Source organism: Diachasma alloeum, unplaced genomic scaffold (genome assembly GCF_001412515.2).
Source record: "Diachasma alloeum isolate Michigan unplaced genomic scaffold, Dall2.0 Dall_scaffold_00525, whole genome shotgun sequence".
Lineage (NCBI taxonomy): Eukaryota > Metazoa > Arthropoda > Insecta > Hymenoptera > Braconidae > Diachasma > Diachasma alloeum.
The window spans coordinates 52,097-73,855 of NW_021680657.1; the positions used below are offsets into that span (position 1 = coordinate 52,097).

At 37.9% G+C, this 21,759-nt stretch overlaps 1 protein-coding gene across 1 annotated transcript in view; it reads left to right on the top strand.

Annotated features, from left to right (window-relative positions):
* The window catches only part of LOC107042826 (ribonucleoside-diphosphate reductase subunit M2 B), a 56,507-nt gene extending 42,061 nt beyond the window's left edge, over positions 1-14,446 (top strand). The window contains exon 7 of the mRNA XM_015264024.2: positions 13,410-14,446. Within this exon, the coding sequence (XP_015119510.1) occupies positions 13,410-13,562 (153 nt within the window). The 3' untranslated portion in view covers positions 13,563-14,446. The remainder of the gene's footprint in view (positions 1-13,409) is intronic.
* Positions 14,447-21,759: the final 7,313 nt, after the last annotated feature.

A 21,759-nucleotide genomic window follows, 5' to 3' on the forward strand; every position in this document is an offset into this window, starting at 1 on the left:
TTTACATTAAAAAGTTGTATTAAGAATAAAAGGCTGTAACTTAACATTCCATGACAGCAAAGAACAAGAATTAGAATGTTTATGTAATTATTTATATGAATTTTCAATTCACAAAAAATAAAGGAGCAGAAGTCAAATTGTAATTTTAAGTTCGAATTTTGAATTTGAAAAATATTTTAAGAAATCCCAAGTACGGAACGATGATATGAACAACAGATTAATTGAATTGCCGAGCGAACGGATTAAAAAATTTCATAGCAACGTTGGGGTGCGCTTTAACCAAAGTTTCACCAAACATTGACTTCAAGCAATTTACTCTCTGAATTATGTTTGAGAGAAAGTTGAGAAATGAGTCACAATGAGAAAAAAAATGAATTGCTAATAAGATGGGATATATTATTTTCTTCAGTAGTATTGCTTTTTGCAATGAGAATGTTTATGAACAATGAACATGATTGCCGCAATTGCGTGATGAAAATGAAAAGACAACCTTTTAGTTTGTCTGAGGTAATAATGCAAAGTCTAAATTATTGAAGCTAGAAATATGAAAATTTTAGGGCAGGTTCTATTCCTGATGTGAGCATTCATTGAGAGAATATTTTGAAAAATGAAGGGATGTGTTTCTTCATGAAATCCAGCTCTAGGAACTTCAAGAAAGTTTGCAGATTCCTTACAAAATTAGAGAACCGTCGGTCTTTTCCGAACATAAAATAATTTAGGAGTTTTTCAAAGTATTCAAAATATAAGGATTTCTGAAGAAACTTCAGGAAATCCAGAGGTTTTTCGGAAAGTAGAGAAGATTTTAGGTATTTCTCAAATATTTGTGAATTTTTGAAAAAAAACAATGGGAGAACAATCTATAAAAAAACGCCGGAATTTTCCTAATAAAATTGATGAGAAGAAGGAACGTAACCCCGAACACTGCACTTTGAAATGAAAAAGCAAGAAATTACTTGAGAAATAGCCTGGATTTTTTCAAAGATTTCAGCAAAAATTTTCAACATTCTTAAAAAAAAATCACAAAAATTTTGAGATTTTAGGAAAAATTTTGAAAAAAAAACTGAAAAAAATCACAAAATGAGTGAAAAAGTAAAAATTGTGCAAAGGATCATGAAATGATGCCAAGATAATCCAAATGAATGAATAATCATCAGACTTGGTCATATAATTTTTCAAAAAGAAAAATAATTGAATGCTTTCATAAAGTAGTAAAGGAGAACGAACGGGGAGACGAAGATTATAAAATTCTGGGATGCGAGCACTTTGATAACTATCGTTTTGCACTCTAAATAGAATTTCACGGAAATTCAGAATCAATCACGTATTGAAATATTGAAATCGAACAGGTGATGAACCGAAACGCATTCTTTCCATTGATTTCAATATTTAGTACAATAAAATCCTAATGAATCATCAATTTTGGGGAGAAATAAATGAATGAAAACAGGAAAGGACATCAACGTCGCGGCCGCATGCGGCCGCGGCGGCGCTAGTATATGTACATATCCCGTAGGACTGGCGAGATTGTTCTACTGAGATGAGTGGTGGGGGAGTGGGAGCGCAATCCATAACCTACAATTCCTAGTGGAACTCTTTCGCCAGTCCTAGTGTATATGGAACATTCCATGTCAAATCAGTCACCCCGGATTTGTTTTTGTCTAGAAAAAATGATTTGGTTGCCGCATTTCGAACTACTATATATAGACAGTATTCCTGCCAAATTTCATTGCCTCATGATTTTTTGTTTCGGAGATAATGACTACCAAACTTTAATTTTTCAAAAATTCATAGCTTTTGAATGGCGCATCCGATTCGAACAAATAAAAAAAGAAAATTTTTGTTTTCGTTCATACTTTCAAGGAAAAAATACTCCATAGGCGCGAAGAAGCTTCTACACCTATTTTTCGATGAATTTTTACGTTTTTATTTTTTTTCGGCTCCAGGGCCGTCCGGTATTCGACTGGAATATTTTTTTTTCTGATAGAGGACGTCCATATATGATGTAAAAAAAAGACGCCAACATGGAAGAGACGACCAGTGCACCGGAGAAAATTTTTGTTTCCTAATTTTTCGTGTTTTTCCGCTTTCTAGGGGAGCTGCCTCGTCTTTATTAAGAAATTCATATTTCAATCCATACCTTTGATGAATATGAGTTAGGAAAGAGATTCATCACGATAGAAAAGAGAAAGAATGCGTCGGGAAAAAAATTTTCTCTGAAATTTTTGAGTTTTTTCGCTATCTATGAGAGCTATCTAAAGAAACAAACGTGTCAATCAATATTTTTTGCTCATAACGATGAAAAGGAAACCCATCATGGAAGAGATAAGCAGTACACCAGAAAAATGTGATTTCTTCGCAATTTTTTTATTTTTTCTCCTTTTTTCTTTGGAAAACCGTCCTCTTTTTCTTCTTCTTTTTAATCTTTTTTTTGCTTCTTTCACCTTTCAATCGACAGTTTTCCCTTCTGCTAGATGGGAGGGATTATCAACAACATTATAAACCTCTTTCGAAGGACAAAGTACTCATCCAAAGAAGTGCGAAACATGGAAAAACAAGTTTTATTTTACTGTAACGACCTTTTTACATTTTTACAATAAGAGGCTATTATTTACCGTCTCCACCTACCACTTGCCCAATTGCACTGATTTACTATACATCTATTTATCACGATTACTGTTTTCTAAGTGCTTTCCGTTTTGTTGTTGTTTGTTTTCGTTTCGGAAAAACTTCTTGGTTTTCCGCAGCCGAATATCGTTTCATTAACAATTGCTCTCCCGGTTTTGGAATGAAACAATGGTGTTTTTGAATGGCTGGAATAGCTTTGGCACTATCAAATCTTTCCCTCAATTCAGTTTTTATATTCTCATGTTCGTCCTTGGTGAAAAAAAAACATCAATTCCTTTGAAATTCTCTTTTGACCATGGAAACAAAGCATCTGGCGTCAGGATGGGTTCACCATGGACGATTTGCAAGCTTCTACGTCTCGTTTCTCTTTTGAAAACAGCACTCACACCGTCACAAGCTCCTTGATCGTGTGCGGTTGCATGGAAATGGGCCTCTGAATCTATTCCAAAATCAGTCTTGTGATGCAGAAGATTAGCCATTTGGTAACGATTCTTGTAATGCTGTGCAGCTCCAGCGGTGACATAGATGATTCTCTCGACATCTTTGCAGTTATTCTTCACATGTTGTATTAGAATTTTCTGTACCAAGTAAACAGCTGCGGTATCGTGAGTAGTACTATCTGACAAAACAACTAAACTCCGATGCTGGATCTCGTTTCCTTCGCGATAGTAGTAAACAACGGGATGGACTGTACATTGGTCATTGTTGTAGTGGAAGGATTGAGCAGCATCTTGAGCCACAAAGGCATAATTTTCTGAGAAATCACTGCACTAGTACTTCGCCGTTATTCAAATTCTCTTTTCGATCTTTAACAAAAGCTGATTGTTCTTTAGCGATGAAGTGATGGGGTTTTAATACTTTCAATGATTCGACAAAGAGATCGACGAAGTCATCCATCGCAAGCGTTTGTGCCTGCAAGCTACACCTGTCAGTAGTTTGCCACACGTGAAATTGGACAGTTTCGACAACAGAATCAGAAAGGAGCTTCTTCAATTCACATGAGAAGAGTTTCACCCCAGGGCAGTCGTTACATTCATCCAGATAACAGGCCGGGGTTAGATTTGTACACATCAGTTGTGCTAGACAATCTTTGTAATCCTTGAGTGGGCAGGGGGAATCTTTAGTTAGAGTGGCAATGTTGATGGCTTCGAGCATCAATTTGAAATTTTGATGATACGTGCAAACATATACGACGTGAGTACTATTTGCTCCCGCCAGTACACATCGTTTTGGTCTCAGCTCAGCGAACTTACTGAAACCAACCAAAGCCTCTAGATGAGTATTTTTGTACTTCCTATGCAGGTGTTTCAGATTTTCGAGTATCATTTGCTTTTGCTGTACTTTCTTCTCTTCATTGATTTTGACGGATACTTTATCTTTCATCCCTGGCATGACACGACTATTCTCTAGATAAAACTTGTGTTCTTTCTCGACCGTTTGTTTTGGAAATGAATGGCCTGCTTTCGCAATTGATGAGGCAAATACTCCTTTGATTTCTCTTAATTTTTTCGTTGTTGACGCCATGTGTCTCGTAATGCCAAATTCAGAAGCGATTTTCCGCTCGCTCCGCGACTGTGGAAGAACCGTCAAGATTTGCAAGCGCTCACTGTACTTTTCCANGGACGTCGGGTCTCCAGGGAGCTGGGAAGGGAGAATCTCCAGAAAGTCATTATGTGGTAAAAGAGCTGCTTTTGTATTTGGATCGAGTTCCCGCGTTGGAGGGATAGCTCGAGTGCAGTTCACCGGCGGCGCCACTTGTCGAAGGTGACGGGACNTATCTTCCGCATCAAAATGCATGGTGGAACTGGAGAATTTAGAGACATTGTCCGCTTCTTCATCGATTGGAATACCGGAATCGTCGAGATGGAAAGACCGACTTGATCTCAGAGAACTGTTCATCACATCTGGGCTTGGTTTGGGTGTTTCGGCTAGGGGCTTTGATATCTCGGGTGGGGTGTCCGAACATCGAAGATGTGTATCATGAAGATTCACCATTGAGACGGGTGGAATCACATAATTCGGGGCCAGCTTCCGGCACTGGCCGCAGATTTTNCCTGGCCAATGAGGTTCGATTGGCGGGAAGTGTCCCGAACGCATGAGAGAAGCGTGGGTTTTAGNCACCATTGAGACGGGTGGAATCACATAATTCGGGGCCAGCTTCCGGCACTGGCCGCAGATTTTCGCAGACTTTGGTAGAAAGGAAAACTTCTTGTGTATTGTCGAGGAAATGGGCCGCAAATCCAAACCATTGTGTCCCTTCTGACCAGGAATCCGCATGGGATTTGCACACCTATCACTTCGCGGCATTCTATGAAATGCAGAATTATCAAATCCAATCCAAAATTATCCGGAAAATGAGGATTATTCCAAAAAGTAACGTGAAANAGACTAGACTCGTTGGAGATTGTGGTGAGCGGAAGAGGAGTTCCAGAAATATTATTGTGTATTTTTGTATATTTTTTATATCGACAACGATCAGAATTCGCTCGTTAGCTGTTTGACGACGCTNGGGATTTGCACACCTATCACTTCGCGGCATTCTATGAAATGCAGAATTATCAAATCCAATCCAAAATTATCCGGAAAATGAGGATTATTCCAAAAAGTAACGTGAAAACTGCTTACCTCGATACAACAGACAGGAAAATGCGAATCGATTCGCAAGGAATTGTACAACGAAAAACTCAATGAGGAAGTTGACGTTTTCACTAAAACTAGAGCCTCAGGAAAAACTGATGATATTAAATCAATNCAGTACTTTGATTTTCAGGGCGAGTTCTTATCGTCTGCCCGGCAGAGGTTAGCCTCTTTTATATAATTTATTTTGGACGTATGATTTTGATATTATATTGTGATTTGAGATGTTCGATTTTCTCGGGAATTCAGTGGTTTCTCTGAACGGATTTTGACTCTCGTTTCAACGGTTTGTTTGCCGATCGGATGAGGAATNAAATTTTTTTTCCCGACGCATTGTTTCTCTTTTCCATCGTGACGCATCTCTTTTCTAACTCATATTCATCAAAGGTATGAATTGAAATATCAATTTCTCAATAAAAACAAGGCAGCTCTCCTAGAAGGCGTAAAAACACGAAAATTTAGGAAATAAAAATTTTCTCCGGTACACTGGTTGTCTCTCCCACAATGGCGTTTTTTTTTTACATCATATATGGACGTCCTCTATGAGAAAAAAAATATTCCAGTCAAATACCGGACGACCTTAGACCCGAAAAAAATGAAAACGTAAAAATTCATCGAAATTTAGGTGTAGAAGCTTCTTCATGCCTANATAGTATCATTTCGTCATCGCATCGGCAGTTGAAATTGTAGCGTCTTGTCGACGCTCGAGTTATCCGTATTTGACCTTGATTGCGGTCACCTTTTGTATTGTCTGGTCCGAGGCAATTTCAGTTGCCGCTGTCGATGTCAGTCACCTCTTCGATTTGGGATATTGTGACATTTTATTCTATCGGAAAATTAACCTCCCATTCAGTGATATTATTTGACTTTATTTTCGCTAGTCATTTCTATAGTTTGACTTTATTCATGATTTCGTAATTTTGACTGAACTTATTCTTTGACTGACTAGTATTTTATTATTTTGGACCAATCATTGGTTAGGGATTTTCTAGTGTATCGAGTCTTTAGCTTTTGTTGAATATCTGTGTTATTAATTTTCTGAGGGGTGATTTGAATTGAAATGAACAAGGGGGTTTATTGAATAAATTATTTATTCCCCGGATTATTGCATTTTTAGATAATTTGTTAGATAAGAAAACCAAGTCATTTCGGAAACTCCAGAACAACCATTTGTATCGAGAACCCAGCCGCCACCGCGGTTGTCTGAGCTGTCGGAGGTTGTTCTTTCGTCTCGAGTAATTGTCGATTGGATTTGTCGTTTGAATTGCACGGTTCACCCGTGCTGGCGCCCAACTTTCTTTTCGTTGTTTGGTCGCTGAGGGCTGCGTATTTTTCGCCGTCCGCAGAGGTAAGAAAATACGTCACAGTAGTAGTTCGAAATGCGGCAATCAAATCATTTTTTCTAGACAAAAATCCGGGGTGGCTGAGTTAACATGGAATGTCCCATATGATACATCTATCACTCCCCCCCCCCTTCAACACTATTAATCGAAATTGATTAATTCTGGGTGTTTTATCCTTCCCTAAATCATCTGGCCTTCAGAAAACGTTTCCTCCAATCATTTAGGAGCTACCGAGTATTTTTTCAAATTTTTTTCAATTATGTGTTTGCTAACTATATGGAGTAACTTAATTAATTAATAAAAAATAAAATAATTTTCCCCAAATTTTCAAACTACTTTTCTAAATATCCCCAAATCATCCCCAAATGAATAAACATAATTAGAATGCATAATTAATTTCTTATCTGCTAAGTATACGGTCGTTCTATCCTATTCTGTAAAAGACACGAGGAAATCAACTCGAATTGAACAAAGTCGAACTCGAAATATCTCGAATGAAAACAAGCTTCAGGCGGAACACCGACAGATGGCATTGGGGACAACAAACTTCGGAGAGACCACCGACAGATAACATTAGAAAGAAGAATAGGCATTGTAAATGAGCATTTTCACGAGCGATTCAGGCAGCATATAATATAGGTACAGAATACAGTCATCCCAAAATCAAATGACAAGCTCGCGGTAAATCATTGAAATGTAAAGTCACAGAGTGGTAGGAATGGGCGCATGCCCATCCGAAAGATATGATGCGAGTTCGAAATTTGAATAATACGAAATCCATAGTCAAGGAATTGGGAATTTGACCAAGACGTAAAAGGTTTGTTTGTGGGAAATGGAGAATATTTCAAAAACTATTTGTTTTTGAAAAAACTATTTGTTTTTCGATCGATTATATTTTTGCGCGAATCAAAATTTATTAGATTCAGAAAAATGCTGGGTATTGATTAAGCAGTCGTAATGGTATTTGGAATCTAATAAAATCGTAATATTCAAATATGTTGGCAATTCTTTTTTTATGCTACTACTTATTACCTACTGAACGCATTCCAAGATGATTAAATCATCAATATCAATAATAATCAGAACACTGTTAAATATGAGATGTTTGGCCATTGATCTCCCGTAAATTTCTACTGCAGTAAGTCGGTTTTGGAAATCATTGGGATGGAATATAGAGTCAAGTGTATAACTCAATGCCTGTTTCTTCGAGTTCGGGGATTAATTGGTCATATGAATACTGCAATAGTTTTAATTGATTAGTGAAAATTGGGGATAACAGAAATATCAAGCGAGAAACGAACTAAATTATAGTCAAAACTATAGTTTCATTTCGTTATGTGCTTGGTATTTTATTATCCTTAATTTTTACCAACCAATTAAAACTATTTCAGTATTCGTATGACCAATCAATCCCTGAACTCGAACAAACAGGCGTTCATAGGTTTCAGTATTCATTCAATACTCCGTTCTTGAGTTATACACTTGACTTTATATTCAATGATTTCCAAAACCGACTTACTGTAGTAGAAATTTACGGGAGATCCGTGGCCAGACATCTTATATTTAACAGTGTTCTGAATAGTATTGATACTGATGATTTAATCAACTTGGAATGCGCTCAGAAGCTAGTAAGTAGTAGCATAAAAAAAGAATTGCCAACATATTTCGGTACTACGATTTTATGAGATCGAAAATACCATCACAACTGTTTAATCAATGCCCAGAATTTGAGTGAATCTAATAAATTTTGACTCGTGCAAAAAGATAATCTATGTAAATATCGTTCAACGCGTTTGCCACAGCAGACTCTTATTGTTTCCTCTATATTCAGAACACATGAGGGAACAAACAGTTTTTCAAATATTCTCCATTTCCCACAAACAAACTTTTCCATTTTGGCTGAATTCCCGATTCCTCGATTATGGATTTCGTATTATTCAAATTTCGAACTCCCATCATGTCTTTCGGATAGGCATGCGCCCATTCCTTCCACTCTGTTATTTGACGTTTCAATGATTTACCACGAGCTTGTCATTTGATTTTGGGATGACTGTACCCAAGCCGAAATATACAATATAGTATGCGCATTACGGTGGCAACGTGATTTGTCATGATTGATCGAGCGGAAACGAATTTCGGTCTTTCTGGTGGGGGCCAAAAGAAAGAACGGACGCACTTGTAAAAGTGAAAAAGTCCTATCCTTATCCCAATAAAAAAGATTCATGAGTGAAAACTATCATGGCGATCTCCCAGTGATCACGTGATCAACTTCAATGCTCATCTCCATGTTGAATATAGCGGTACACATCCCAATAAAAAAGATTCATGAGTGAGAACTGCCATGGCGACCTCCCAGTGATCACGTGATCAACTTCAATGCTCATCGACATGTTGAATATGGTGGTACACATTCTCTCATGGGTTTTGGAGATCGCATGGTGGTTCCACATGAACGACAACATCTCTACGTCCCATTTTCATTAGTTAGATAGATCCTTTTTAATAAATCCTTTTTAATAAAAGACACCAGCAACAAAACTCGAATTGAAAAAAGTCGAACTCGAACTATCTCCAATGAGAATAAAGATGTTAGACAACTGCCTCAGGATCTCATTGCTGGTCTCCTGAGGAAGATGGTAAATCGCTGTCTCGGTACGACTGATGATTTCCTCGGTGGGGATCTTTTTAGGGGCAACATCGAAGTTGTGTCCTTTCGCCAACACAGACACTTGTGCTTCACTGAGTTCAAATTTACTCAGATTCTTCAGTGTGAGTGAGGGTTGGGACTTTCTCCTGGGGGATCAGTTTCTTGAACTTACCCTTCTGACTCTCCGTTCTCATCTCAGCTGTTCGGACTGCTTGTTTGTGTGTAACACGATCGAGAGTCTCCCACAGCTGAGACTCCAACGTCTGAGCCAGAAGAAGGTGGAGATCGAGAAGCTGTCTGGAGAGATGGGCCAGATTCTTCTTAGCCGCTGTTATTCTCTCTTTGACCAATCTCAACGAAGCTTAGCGGAGGATGGCATCTGCCTGCCTTGATGGGACAGGATTCTTCAGACGGAGAAATTTCGGTACCACTTGATGGTCACGGCACCTTTTTAAAAAAGTTAGGGAGCACAGTTGGACGTGCAAGGACTTCCTGTTTGGTGAATAAATTCACCAACCCAAGAATAGCCTGCTTAGATGCTGCCAAGTGCAAAGGATCTAAGACCACCTCTGAGCACACCAGGAGTGTACGAGATCCCCTGCTCATGCGGGAAAGTGTACATTGGAGAAACCGGGAGGAAGATCAATACACGGATCAAGGAACATCAGCGGTGCTCCAAATACGGTCACTTAGAACAGTCTGCCCTGGCTGAATACTGGATGGACACTGGATGGACATACTATCCAGTACGACCAAGCCGGAATGTTGGCCAAATCTCAAGGGTATTTCGAAAGGAAATACCGANAGTTTCTGTATAAATTTGAGAAAATCCATGAATTTTTTTAAAAATTATAGAAAATTTTCGCTATTTCCCAGATATTGGAGAATTTTTGAATAAACCATGGTGGAACAATTGATAAGAAAAGATGGACTTTTCCAAATAAAACTGATGTGAAGAAGTCACGTGACCGACACTACACGCTGATTGATTGAAATGAAAAAGAAGGACATTATTTGAAAAATTTGAGAAATTCCTCCGATTTTCTCAACAATTTCACAAAAATTTCAAAGTTATTTTATATTGGTTATTATATTGTTATGTCTGGAGAAAGATTTTAGCGTCGAAAGGACATGTTTTAATTGTCACATTAAAATCAAATCTAAAATTATTAGATTTTATAATTATTGGACGATGCAAAGTTTTATACTCTTACCTTTTTCTAGAATATAAAGGAAAAGGGTTTGATTTAGGGATAGGGCTTGAGTTGAGACTAATTACTAATCAAGAAATTTGAAGTTGTAATGGGAATCAAATTTGAATTTAAATATATTTTGTATAACTTCGGTTTACAATAACATAATCGTGATTTTACAGAAATCTATGTAGTTAAAATTCCTATCCCTGGAATGATNGTTTGGTGAATAAATTCACCAACCCAAGAATAGCCTGCTTAGATGCTGCCAAGTGCAAAGGATCTAAGACCACCTCTGAGCACACCAGGAGTGTACGAGATCCCCTGCTCATGCGGGAAAGTGTACATTGGAGAAACCGGGAGGAAGATCAATACACGGATCAAGGAACATCAGCGGTGCTCCAAATACGGTCACTTAGAACAGTCTGCCCTGGCTGAATACTGGATGGACACTGGATGGACATACTATCCAGTACGACCAAGCCGGAATGTTGGCCAAATCTCAAGGGTATTTCGAAAGGAAATACCGAGAGGGTTTGGAGATCCATAAAAACCCTAACCTCAACAGGGACAGAGGATATCACGTGATCCCCATTGGGAAAACCGTTCTCCCGGTTTTNGACAGTTGTTTGACAGTTGAATTTTAAGATTTCAAGAGTTTGTTTGAGACTGTCCACAATGCGTCACAATGAACGAATTCCTTATTTGTAAGAAAAGTCGCTACTCTCGATTAAAGACATTTTATTCCCGGATAATTTCAATTGTTCGTAACTTACTATTAATTCAGTACTATCCCGCGGAATCGAAGGAAGGATTGAAAAACCGGACCGATTAAATGAACTATTTCTACCAGAATTGTTACTGCTCCGTCGCTGCTTCAAGACTGCTTAATTTTGGTTTTTCTGACATTTTTATGTGAATTTTGGGGTCACTTGTCACATGGGCTCCAACGAGTCCATTTTTAATTGGTGGAAAATGTCGTATGACTTTTCCCACTCTTTTGATTTTTATGGGGAAGTATAGTTCATTCGGTTTTTGGGGTTTCAATTAATCGGTTTTCAATCGTTCCTTCGCGTGCGAATCTTAGTATTGGGTAATTGGGGCATGCTGAGTGTGCCATTTCATCACTTTTGAACTCGATTCCAATGTCTTTGGAATTTTTAATCGAGTGCAAGTGATGAAATGCACTTAATTTAGTTTACAATTGTTGGTTTGGTTCTTAATGACGACATTCTAATCAACCAATTACGTTGATGATATGAACTGAAGTGAAGTAAACTCATTTAAAAAATCTATAACAGTGTTGCTACGTACTTTTACCCGAGTATCAACAAGCATTGAATTCCAACAACTGATTCTCTAACGATGCTTGAGAAGAAGTTGAATTCTAATCATGATTAAAATCTCATTCAGTGAGCATAGGAATTAGCACATACGCAAGTAATTCATACAAAAATTTAACAGCTAATAAATTGGGACATTATTTTCATCAGTCACATTGCTTTTTGCAATTTTTTAAAATTTAGAGCATTTGAACCTCATGGGTCATTACGCTATATGAAAAAAAAAGAAATAAATTGCAAAAAACATGCGAATTATTACATACAATTATGGGTACATCTTCCATATCGATGCTTATACATAGTGGTTTTCATCATTTTTACATATATACAGGTACTTACTAAATATTCAATTTCAAAGAGATCAGGAAGGAGTCAATAAGTAGCAAGACTGCTTTTTGCAATGGAAATGATTATGAACAATCAATTGAAAAAATCAATATTGAATGTGAAATTTTTTGGATTTTCTCAACAATTTTCCAAAAATTTCGAAGTTTAAAAAAATACACAAGCATTTCGGGATTTTATGGAGAATTTGAAAAAATTGCATCGTCGAATAAAATTGTGAAAAAGATCATGAATGTGGAGAAGATACTCCGAATCAGCATAAAAGCATCAGAATCAATCATGTAATTTTTCCAACAAAATTATAGATTGCTTTTGTGAAGAAGTAAAGTGGAATCAAGAGGGTGGCGAAGACTAAAAAGTTCGGCGTTTTGCGAAATTTAATAATTATTGTTTTGCACTCTGAATGGAACTTCGATTATGATTATAGTTAGAACCTCATTCAGTGAATACAGAGTTAGTGAATTACTTATTGCAATTGAAGAGGTGTTAAACCGTGAAGCATTGTTTACATTAATCTTCACACTCAATATAATAAGACGATGATGACTCATCAATTTGTGAAAAACTCACAAGGAAAAACACCAGAAAAGGCATAAAAGGGCATCAACGTCGCAGCCGCTTGCGGTCGAGAACAATAAGACTCCCCTTCCGTTTCACCCCGCTGCGATCTACAGGCGAAACACCTTAAGTGGTCTCCTCAGTAATTTTCGCTACCAAACGACAAGTAAAAGTAAAAGTAAAAGGAACATTGTAAAAAAACTCCGAGTAGTTTTATCGTTTCCCTCACCCTGTTGACAATGTGCTAGCCAATAAAGGAAGCTATATTTGTCTATCCTAAACTCTCAAAAATACGGGCATGAAGTCTCATCGAGCTTTGCCGTTAATTTGTTGAATAAATTATCGATAAAAATAATTGGTGCGATGTCTGTGACTATCCAACATACGCCATGTTTGATGTTTCGTTTCTCTCGAAAATAACCTCACTAACTTCACCATTTTACGCTCCACTCACCTGCGTGCCCATCTCCGTTTTGCTGTACTGAGGACACCCCTTATATTTACATGTACGAGATCGGCCGCGCGTGCTACGCACGCGCCTCCTCATCTCACGTAGTGGCGCTACGGCGGTATCATTCTTACGCTTACGGTTATTCGAGATTTTCGAGATATTTCGAGATCGATTTCCCTTCTCCTTTTTACGATAGGAGGATCCATTTTTATAATTTTTACATTGTTTTTTTCCTTGACAGATTTAAATCTCGTTTTATTTCACCAGGTATACAACTCCGAAAATCCTTTTGACTTTATGGAACAAATTTCGCTAGAAGGAAAAACTAATTTTTTCGAGAAGAAAGTCGGTGAGTATCAAAAGTGGGGAGTCATGCAGACACCAGAGACGAATTCCTTCTGCACCAATGCTGACTTTTAATTACTAAGAGATTTAATAAGCTAATAAGTATAAGAATGAGTGCTGCGCATTGAGTTATTTAATTAATGTGCTTTTTTGACGCTGAAAGAGTTTGTTTCTTTTCTCTCTTAATTTGTATAATTTTATGTGAAGACGAAAACATTCAATAACAAGTAAAAATCAACAATTGAAAGATATTCAAAAGTTAAATTAGTCAACTGAAATTTAATTTTACTCATTTTTCGCAATGGCCACCACTTGTATTGTTTTGTTTTACTCCACAGCACTGGATAATGAAAATGTGTACAATTAAATTTACGATATAATTTCTTTTACATTGGATATTTTAATTTCTTGCTGTTTCGTTGAAGTATAACATAACAAATATGTGCCTTAAAGTTTAACATGATACTTCATTTTTATCAATTTCATCTGCACATTAACATGAACTCGTTCATCATGACTTCCATGATTCTAATTTACCTACCTATAATTAAAAGTCTTGCAATTAGGGATAAAGTAATTAACAGAGAAAACAATTATTGTTCAATTTCTTTCATGTATTCACATAATGTATAGAATCACAAAAATAAGCTTGAATTTAAACCCTTTTGTATGAATTTTGACATTAAATTGGGTATCTTTGTCTTGTGAATAGATACATATGAAATATAGATTTTTTTCTTGTTATGGAGTATTCATTGCGAAACCAGTTGTGAGACGTTCCAAGTATTCCTGGCGACACTTCATCTCATCAGCTGGACGATTGTAAGGCAGCCAAACTGGCTCACCAACGAAATAACGTTTTGCCTTAATAAAGTTCTAAGAAGAAAAAATCATGTAAGTTTCACTTGTAATATTTCGAACCGAAATCACAAATAAAGAATTAATATTTTGGCAACTAATAAGCAGTTATCATGAAACAGCAAATTATGAAGAATGGGTTCTTTTCTAAATAATTTCGAGTGTCAAGTTAGCATACGTAAATGAGCTTCAGTTTTTACTTGGAAGCGCACTGCTAGTAAAATTATTGAACGGGCTTTAAGAGACAATGGAACTTACCATCAAAGTAGAAAGTGGATTCCAAGTTTTTTCGTCGTCAGATGACTATTTAGAAAAATCCAAATTCTTACATCATCAATAATCTTGATATCTATAAAACTACTCCGATGGTAAGTTCCATAGCCTCTTAAGGTGAAACCAAAACCTCGGATAACAAGAATGAGCGCAACCGGAGCTCTCCAGCTCAATTATTAGTGGAGATACTGAATATAAATTTTTTTTCTTCTAAAAATTTCGATCTACTATAAACAATGAAAAACCGTTTCAAAACCATAGACTGTGTCAGAGGTTTTCTCAATTTTTTGAAAAAAATTGTGTTCTATGCATTTTTATATGGAAACCCAAAAAGAAAGTTTGAAATGGTAATTTGGGGTCTTTCTCCACTCGTGTTTGTTCAACAAATCTCTTTACTACCACCTATGTATAATTTTGGCGCTCGAAAACTGAAATAAATGAAGAAATTTTTGTCCAAATCTTTTTTGTAGATCTCATTCATTTTAATCCATCAGTGTAGCACACTGAAATTTTTCCAATTTTTACTTGTCCCTTCTTGAGTTCTGTGATGCGTTGTGATATTCATGGCATATTTCTGAATCAATGTTCAATATCTTGTAAACATGAAGTTCATTCAAATATTTCCTTTGCAAATCACAAACAAAACAGGATTTTCAGCAAAAAACCGCAAAATGGAAATATTTCAGAAACTTTGTATGAACGGGTATGCATATTTTGATTGATTGAGATAGAAGACATCAAGATCAATATTTTGAAAAAAAAATTGATATCGGTTGAGTAGTTTTTGAGATATTTTCAAAAAAACTATTTAGAAATAAATTATGATTTATCAAAAATAGCTGCATCGATTGGACTGCAATTGAGCGCAGAGCTAGTTCTCATTAATACCTATAATCTGACGAAATTTCAGGTTTTTGAAATCATTTTAGTCATTTAATTCTTCAATTTTCTAAAAATTGACCACCCGGTCGACATCCGCACATACACACAAGGTGGTCAAACTTCGTATTTTTACGTTTCAAACCATTGGACATCATTTCCAAGTAAAATTAGAGAATCTAAAAATAGAACGATTTCAATGCTTCCATTCGGAAGCAAAAAAAAATCCCACGAAAAAAAGAAACTCCTGCATAGTTCGTATCAAGGAAGTAGGGGCATGGAAAATGTGGAGAAAACAAACTGCACTAGATTATTGTCAGTTCGCGACGTTTCGTTTATAATTTAAGCTTGCTCAGACTTCTGGAAAAAAAACAAGTACAAAACAAATAAATTAGTGAAACATTACGAAACGCCCGTTAATAAATGTCAGACAATCAAAAGAAAATTCATAACCATTCCAAATCTAAACAAATGTAATGACTGAACGTCACAAGTCCATCAGCCATCCATGAACTAAGTGTAGAAAATCTTGTTACCTATCTTGACAATTAAGTATATAGTTATATTATTTTTTTAAATATTCCATATTGGGAACTCTAAACATAGTTTTAACGATGTTGAGGAGAGAAGTAGGATATCCGAAAAATGCAGCCAATTCCATGAAATTTTTTTCACATATTTCATCCATTTAGGCACCCCTTGCAAAATTTCAGAAACCCCAGGTTCAGGACAACAAAAATGAATTCTAAAGTTGCTACGTATAAAGACTATCTAGCAACTGGCCACATTTCATCTGGCCACGGAGCGTTCTTACACAATGGAAACCAGCACAGACTGGTTTTCTACATTTTCAAAATTGACATGCGGCTGTGTAAGTTGTCTGAGAATAAATTTGGTATTATGAGCTGCGTTTACAACGATGAGTCGATTACACACACTGTTGATAATGAGTTGAAGCAATGATTTATGCAAGCTGCTCCTGTTCGTTGTTTATTGCCAAAACGTTGTAGAATAATGTTAATTCGAGGAATACACAGCCAAGTTTTGCACTTGGAAAAAAGCACCACCAAGATTGATTGCCTCATAAAGCAGTTCAGTAGCTAGTCAATCAAATAATGAGTACATCAAGTTTGTAATATGTAGAAATAATCTCATTCATGAGAATCTTTTTTTTTCTCAATAGTATCAATGCGCACACTTGTATTTCTGCGAAAGATTTTCAAGAGATGTATCAAATATTAATGTGTGCGACTCAATGGAATTATCTTTCATTTTGTACACAATCAGATTGTCAATTCTATATCCTTATTCTATTTGCGCATTGATTTCACGAATGAACACAACACGTTTGACACTATTGATACTGACACACTACGTTCACTCACGGTTTATTTCGACACACTGCGTTCTGATACTTTACCGTCTGCAGTATAATTGAACGATGTAATGATATTCATCACAATGATAACTTACACAAAAAGTTCTTACATATTTTATGCCGCAATATACACTGTACAAAATATGCCACAGTCAGGAGAAAAAGTTATTGACGAGTCAACTGAAATTCTACACAGTGTTAATCATTCTCCTCAAACTTACACAATGACATTTGTGACGGCGCTAACCAACGTGAACCTCAAAACTTGAAATATAAACCGTAGACTTATCCATAACTCGATGCGTAACTCAAAACAGTCGGAGTATTGTCACCTTCGGCCTCTGGTCCTCAATGTCCCCATGAAAATCCTCGAAAACCGAATAAAACAAAGAAAAACGGAAAAACGAGAAAATGTTGTCGGGCGGCAGCTGACTTTTGTTCCAGCGGTGTCAACGAACCGCATTAAAGAGAACCGTACGAAGAACTTACCCATAATCGGGGAAACCAAAGGAGAGGTTGCGGAATTAGCTCGACTAGCTCGGAGGTATTCGGAGAGCGGGGTAGGATCGGTCGCTCGGTCTTAGGAAGGATGTCGCGAATTCAACAAAATGCACCGAAAAATCAAAAGGAAGAATCAGAGAATTAATTAAATGGGAGATGAGAGAATTACTTTAAAGTTACGCCGGGATTTATTCAATGTCTCGATAATATTTCAACTCAGGTGGAATTTCTATTCTTCACAAATAAAATACATTAATTTCAATGAACTTCAACCAAATTAAATTCAATTAAATTCCCGAGAGTGAGAGTACGTGAATTGACCTTCAGAGAGAGGTTATCGCGAAGGGAAATGGGGGATCCGAAGAATTCAAGCCAACTATCTCTCCGCATCGTCCAGAGACTGGAGTGCTGGAGGATCCGAAGGCTATATTAATTCCGATTGGATGATCTCGGCGAATCTCCTCAGAATAATAAATGACAATTAGTGGGCGAGAGACATAAAGATGCAAATGTCACTTAAGAGTGCCATTTTGCCCCATGTTCGAGTCCGTCCTCCATCAAGAGCGTCGTGGCGTCACCGGAAAATCCCTGGAGCTCACGAGCTTCAATGTCGTGATCTTCGGGGTCTCGTCTTCCAGGAAACATTAAATTAATAAATTCAGACCTTGGGGGAGCTTTACTGAGCTAGAAGAGCACTCATTTGAGGCTTCAACTCGCTCAGGGAAGAGAATAAACCGCCATGTGCACGACAGCGTCACCCACGGCACGTGAGGAGCATGTGTGCACTTGTAGGCCTGTTTTATCCACTTTTTCCCACTAAAATTGGCACTGGACATTCCCCATACGTTCTCGAGGGTTCCAGTGAACTAATTATGCACTCAGAAGGTGCATTAATTGTTCACAAGATCTCCTGGTGAACGGAGAGGGCACAATGGCGCCATGGCAGGGTATGGGCCATGTGCGGCCTTTTATTGGGTCTCACTGTCCGTTGTCACCATCACTGGAAAGTCCCTGGGGTTTTTATCACTGGGGAGAGGTCCAGGAAGCCGAACGAGGACTTTATGCACTCAGTGGTGCATTTTTCCTCTCGCTCGGAGGAGTTTTGGTGGTTGGAAATGCATCTCGGTGTCACTCTTGTGACCGCCGGTGCACTTTTCCCGGAGGTTATCACTGGGCACACTGGGAATAGATGCACTTCTCTCCTCGGGAGAGAGTGCACATGGTGAATAAAAATTTACTTACCATGTTCCTCGTGTGGGTCCTCGGCGATGGTCTCCACCAACTCTCTCAATCGTAGCGGGTGTTCTCGAGGATATCGTCGCAGTGGCTGCTCGGGTCCAACTCTCTCGTAAACTGCGTTTTACCGGCGGATGTTCTCAGCTGGGTGGCGCGACTGTCACGCCGTCTAGCTGCCGCTGGGGCGGGCTCATGTAAACGAGCACGCGGGGATTTCGGTTCAAATGGGTTTTAGACTTGTTCAGGCATTTCGCCGTTAATTATATTTTTTATGAATTAACCCAAGGGGTTTTTTATCCACAATGACTGAACGATAGGTATCTGGAGGTTCGGAAAGGGGGAATTAAGGCAGTTGTTCGCCTTTTCTTCTCGCGAATGCACTTCACATCTGAGTGAGTGCACTTTTTCGCTGCTGTCACTCTTCCGGGAGTCATTCCGGATTCACCGTGAACAAATCTAAATAGAGAATAGCCCATGGCGATCCATGCAGACGAGTGGGCTATTTTCATCCACATGGCCTTCCAGCTGCACTGGTGAATCCAATGACTCCACGAAGCGCCTTAGCCAGGGAGCGTGAGTGTTTCACCTCAACCTCTGTGATCAGCAGCCTGCACTCAACGAGATCAGCGAGATCTCACCGGGAAACTCGGTATATCGGCTCTGAACCGCGGTGGATCGTCGTCCCTCTCAGGATCCGCGAGATTTCAAAATACAAAAATATAACTAGGAAAATACAATTACTGTACATTTTCCCTCAACCGTAAAACCGAAAATTTATCCCCTAAAATGCGAAATAAACCTGAAAGATAACTGAAACTAAAGGAGAACAAAAACTTTAATATTACTTGAACCGGAGATTTTACTTTTTACTTGTTTTTAATGTGTATCGACACGTGAATTTAATTATTTATTGAAATCAAACGTTGTTTTCCCCGCGAGGCCCTTCCTGATGTTCCTGGAGACCGGTTTCTACGAGCTGGAGCTAAAAGGGGTGTTGCATCGCCCTTCGGTAGGGGTTCTAACTTTTTGGGGTTAAAGGAATCGCGACTCTCTCTCGGAAAAGATCAAAATAATTTCACACTTACCTACTCACTCTTACGGTTTACTTAATTCTACGACGAAGTGGTGTACAGGTGGCGGAATTCTCGAAAATTTCGTCACACATTTGACACATCGTCTAATTTACGTCCAATTGTGCAAAACGAATGCTATGAGCAAAGAATCATAGGAAAGGATTGTATAAATCTCAACAATGTTTACAATTTCAAACATGGAAGGTTATCATAGACGGCGTTGTTAATGTGGTTTTTGCAATTTTGCATTCCATAACAACCGCAATATATTGTAAAGTGGTTGTATTCTAGTAATGAAGTCATTAAGGTTAGAATTGAGTGAAATCTACGAATCTGCAGAGAACATAGTGATCATGACAGATTGGCGAAGTTATGGACAAGCGAACCATTCTCAGAGGGACTCGGTACGTACTATTTGTATCTCTTTCCTAAATTAAATTGTAATTAAACATCCAACTTGAATTTAAATTCAATTAAATGTGGAGTTGTAAGAAATTCTGCGAATTCCTTAGGCGATCCATAGACCATCGAAAACTTCAGATTAAGCGCGAGTCAGACAAAGACCCAGAGCCTTTTATTTTAATAAATTTTGGACAGGAAAAATTATCGTGTTAGTGACCGTCCGGTGATCGTTCATATTGAGGAAAAATTATTGTTATTCCGGATAGTATTTACGTGTTATGTGTTAGAAGTTTTGATAAAATTAACTATCGGGGACCTAGAAATTTTCGTTATTTGGGCCAAAATATTATCGAGCTACGCGATTATTAATGGGAATCCTCCCTTGCATTTAATTTTCGGAGTTATCGGGATGAAACAGTTTTGGTTTTGGGTTTCGGTGGAAGATCACACGGCCCATCGCGACCGTTACAACCGTGTGAATGGCCAAGGTCGCAATACGTTTTAGGAAATTAAGTTTTGTCTTATGGTGCGTCGCTGCCTCGGTAATCTTTGAGAATGCAGCCCCGAAGAGGTAATGATAGTTAGTGGATCTTATCTGGGCTAATTACCGCCCTTTTATTCCGTTTCATTTTCTTTTGTTGTTTTGGTCTGTTGTCGGTTCAAGTTGAATCGAATTACGCGTTTATGGCTATTAGGTTGACGTGTCCCTTTAGCAGGCACATTCTCCCAATTATCATTCAGGGTTTCGGCTTTGATTTTGGGATTGACCTTCAATTTTCACAATTTGTTATGTATGTCAAAAGAAACTCAACCCTAAATTTAGACTCCGATATCTTGATTGATAACCGAGAAAACGCATGTTGAAATTTTTCTCCTTTTTTTTAAATCAACTTTTACGGCAACCGTTTTCATCCCATGAATAAATGTCACAAGTAAGTTTACCTCGGAAATTGTCTGAAGTTTCAGAAAAAAAAATTCCGTTCTCTTCCCAGTCTTTTTCGGCCATGAAAAATCAAATTTTTAACAAAATTCAGTGGTTTTTTGGTTGTCCACCCCACTGATCTCTATACTAACTGGATAGACTATCCTTACGGGCCGAGTACGCTGGAAACCGAGGGCCTTGAATAGTTCGCCAGCGCCTCCCTTGTATGGCCTTCGGAACTACAGGATGCCTCAATGCGCTTGCGCGACTAGAATGCTAGATAGTGGGGATGGTTTATCTGACTGTGTCCTTTTTCCGGTCCCATAACCCTTAAATATCTGTCATTTCGGTGACTGTCAATCAACAGCGAATACCTGGGCATTACCAGTTGACGAATGTCTTTAGGAAGAGTTCAATTGTCAGTGAGGTCACGAAATAATTCATTCCTTCCATTCTGTAAACTTTTACAAAAATGGTTCGGTGTGACTACTGCAAAAGAAAGATCCACCAAATCGAAAAAATTGTCTTTCCATAAGTTTCTGATTTTGTATCAGTGAAATGTGTAATGCAACTATAAGTAGATATTGCAGGAGGTAATGTATATGAAACCTAGGCTCCAATCATAATAAAAAGAAAGTGTAAATATGAATTGCATTCGACAATGCAAGGCAATAATTTGGAGATATGAGAAGTTCGCTAATGGTGATAAAATAATAAAACTGACAGTGATATAGCTCGCACAGTCTGTTG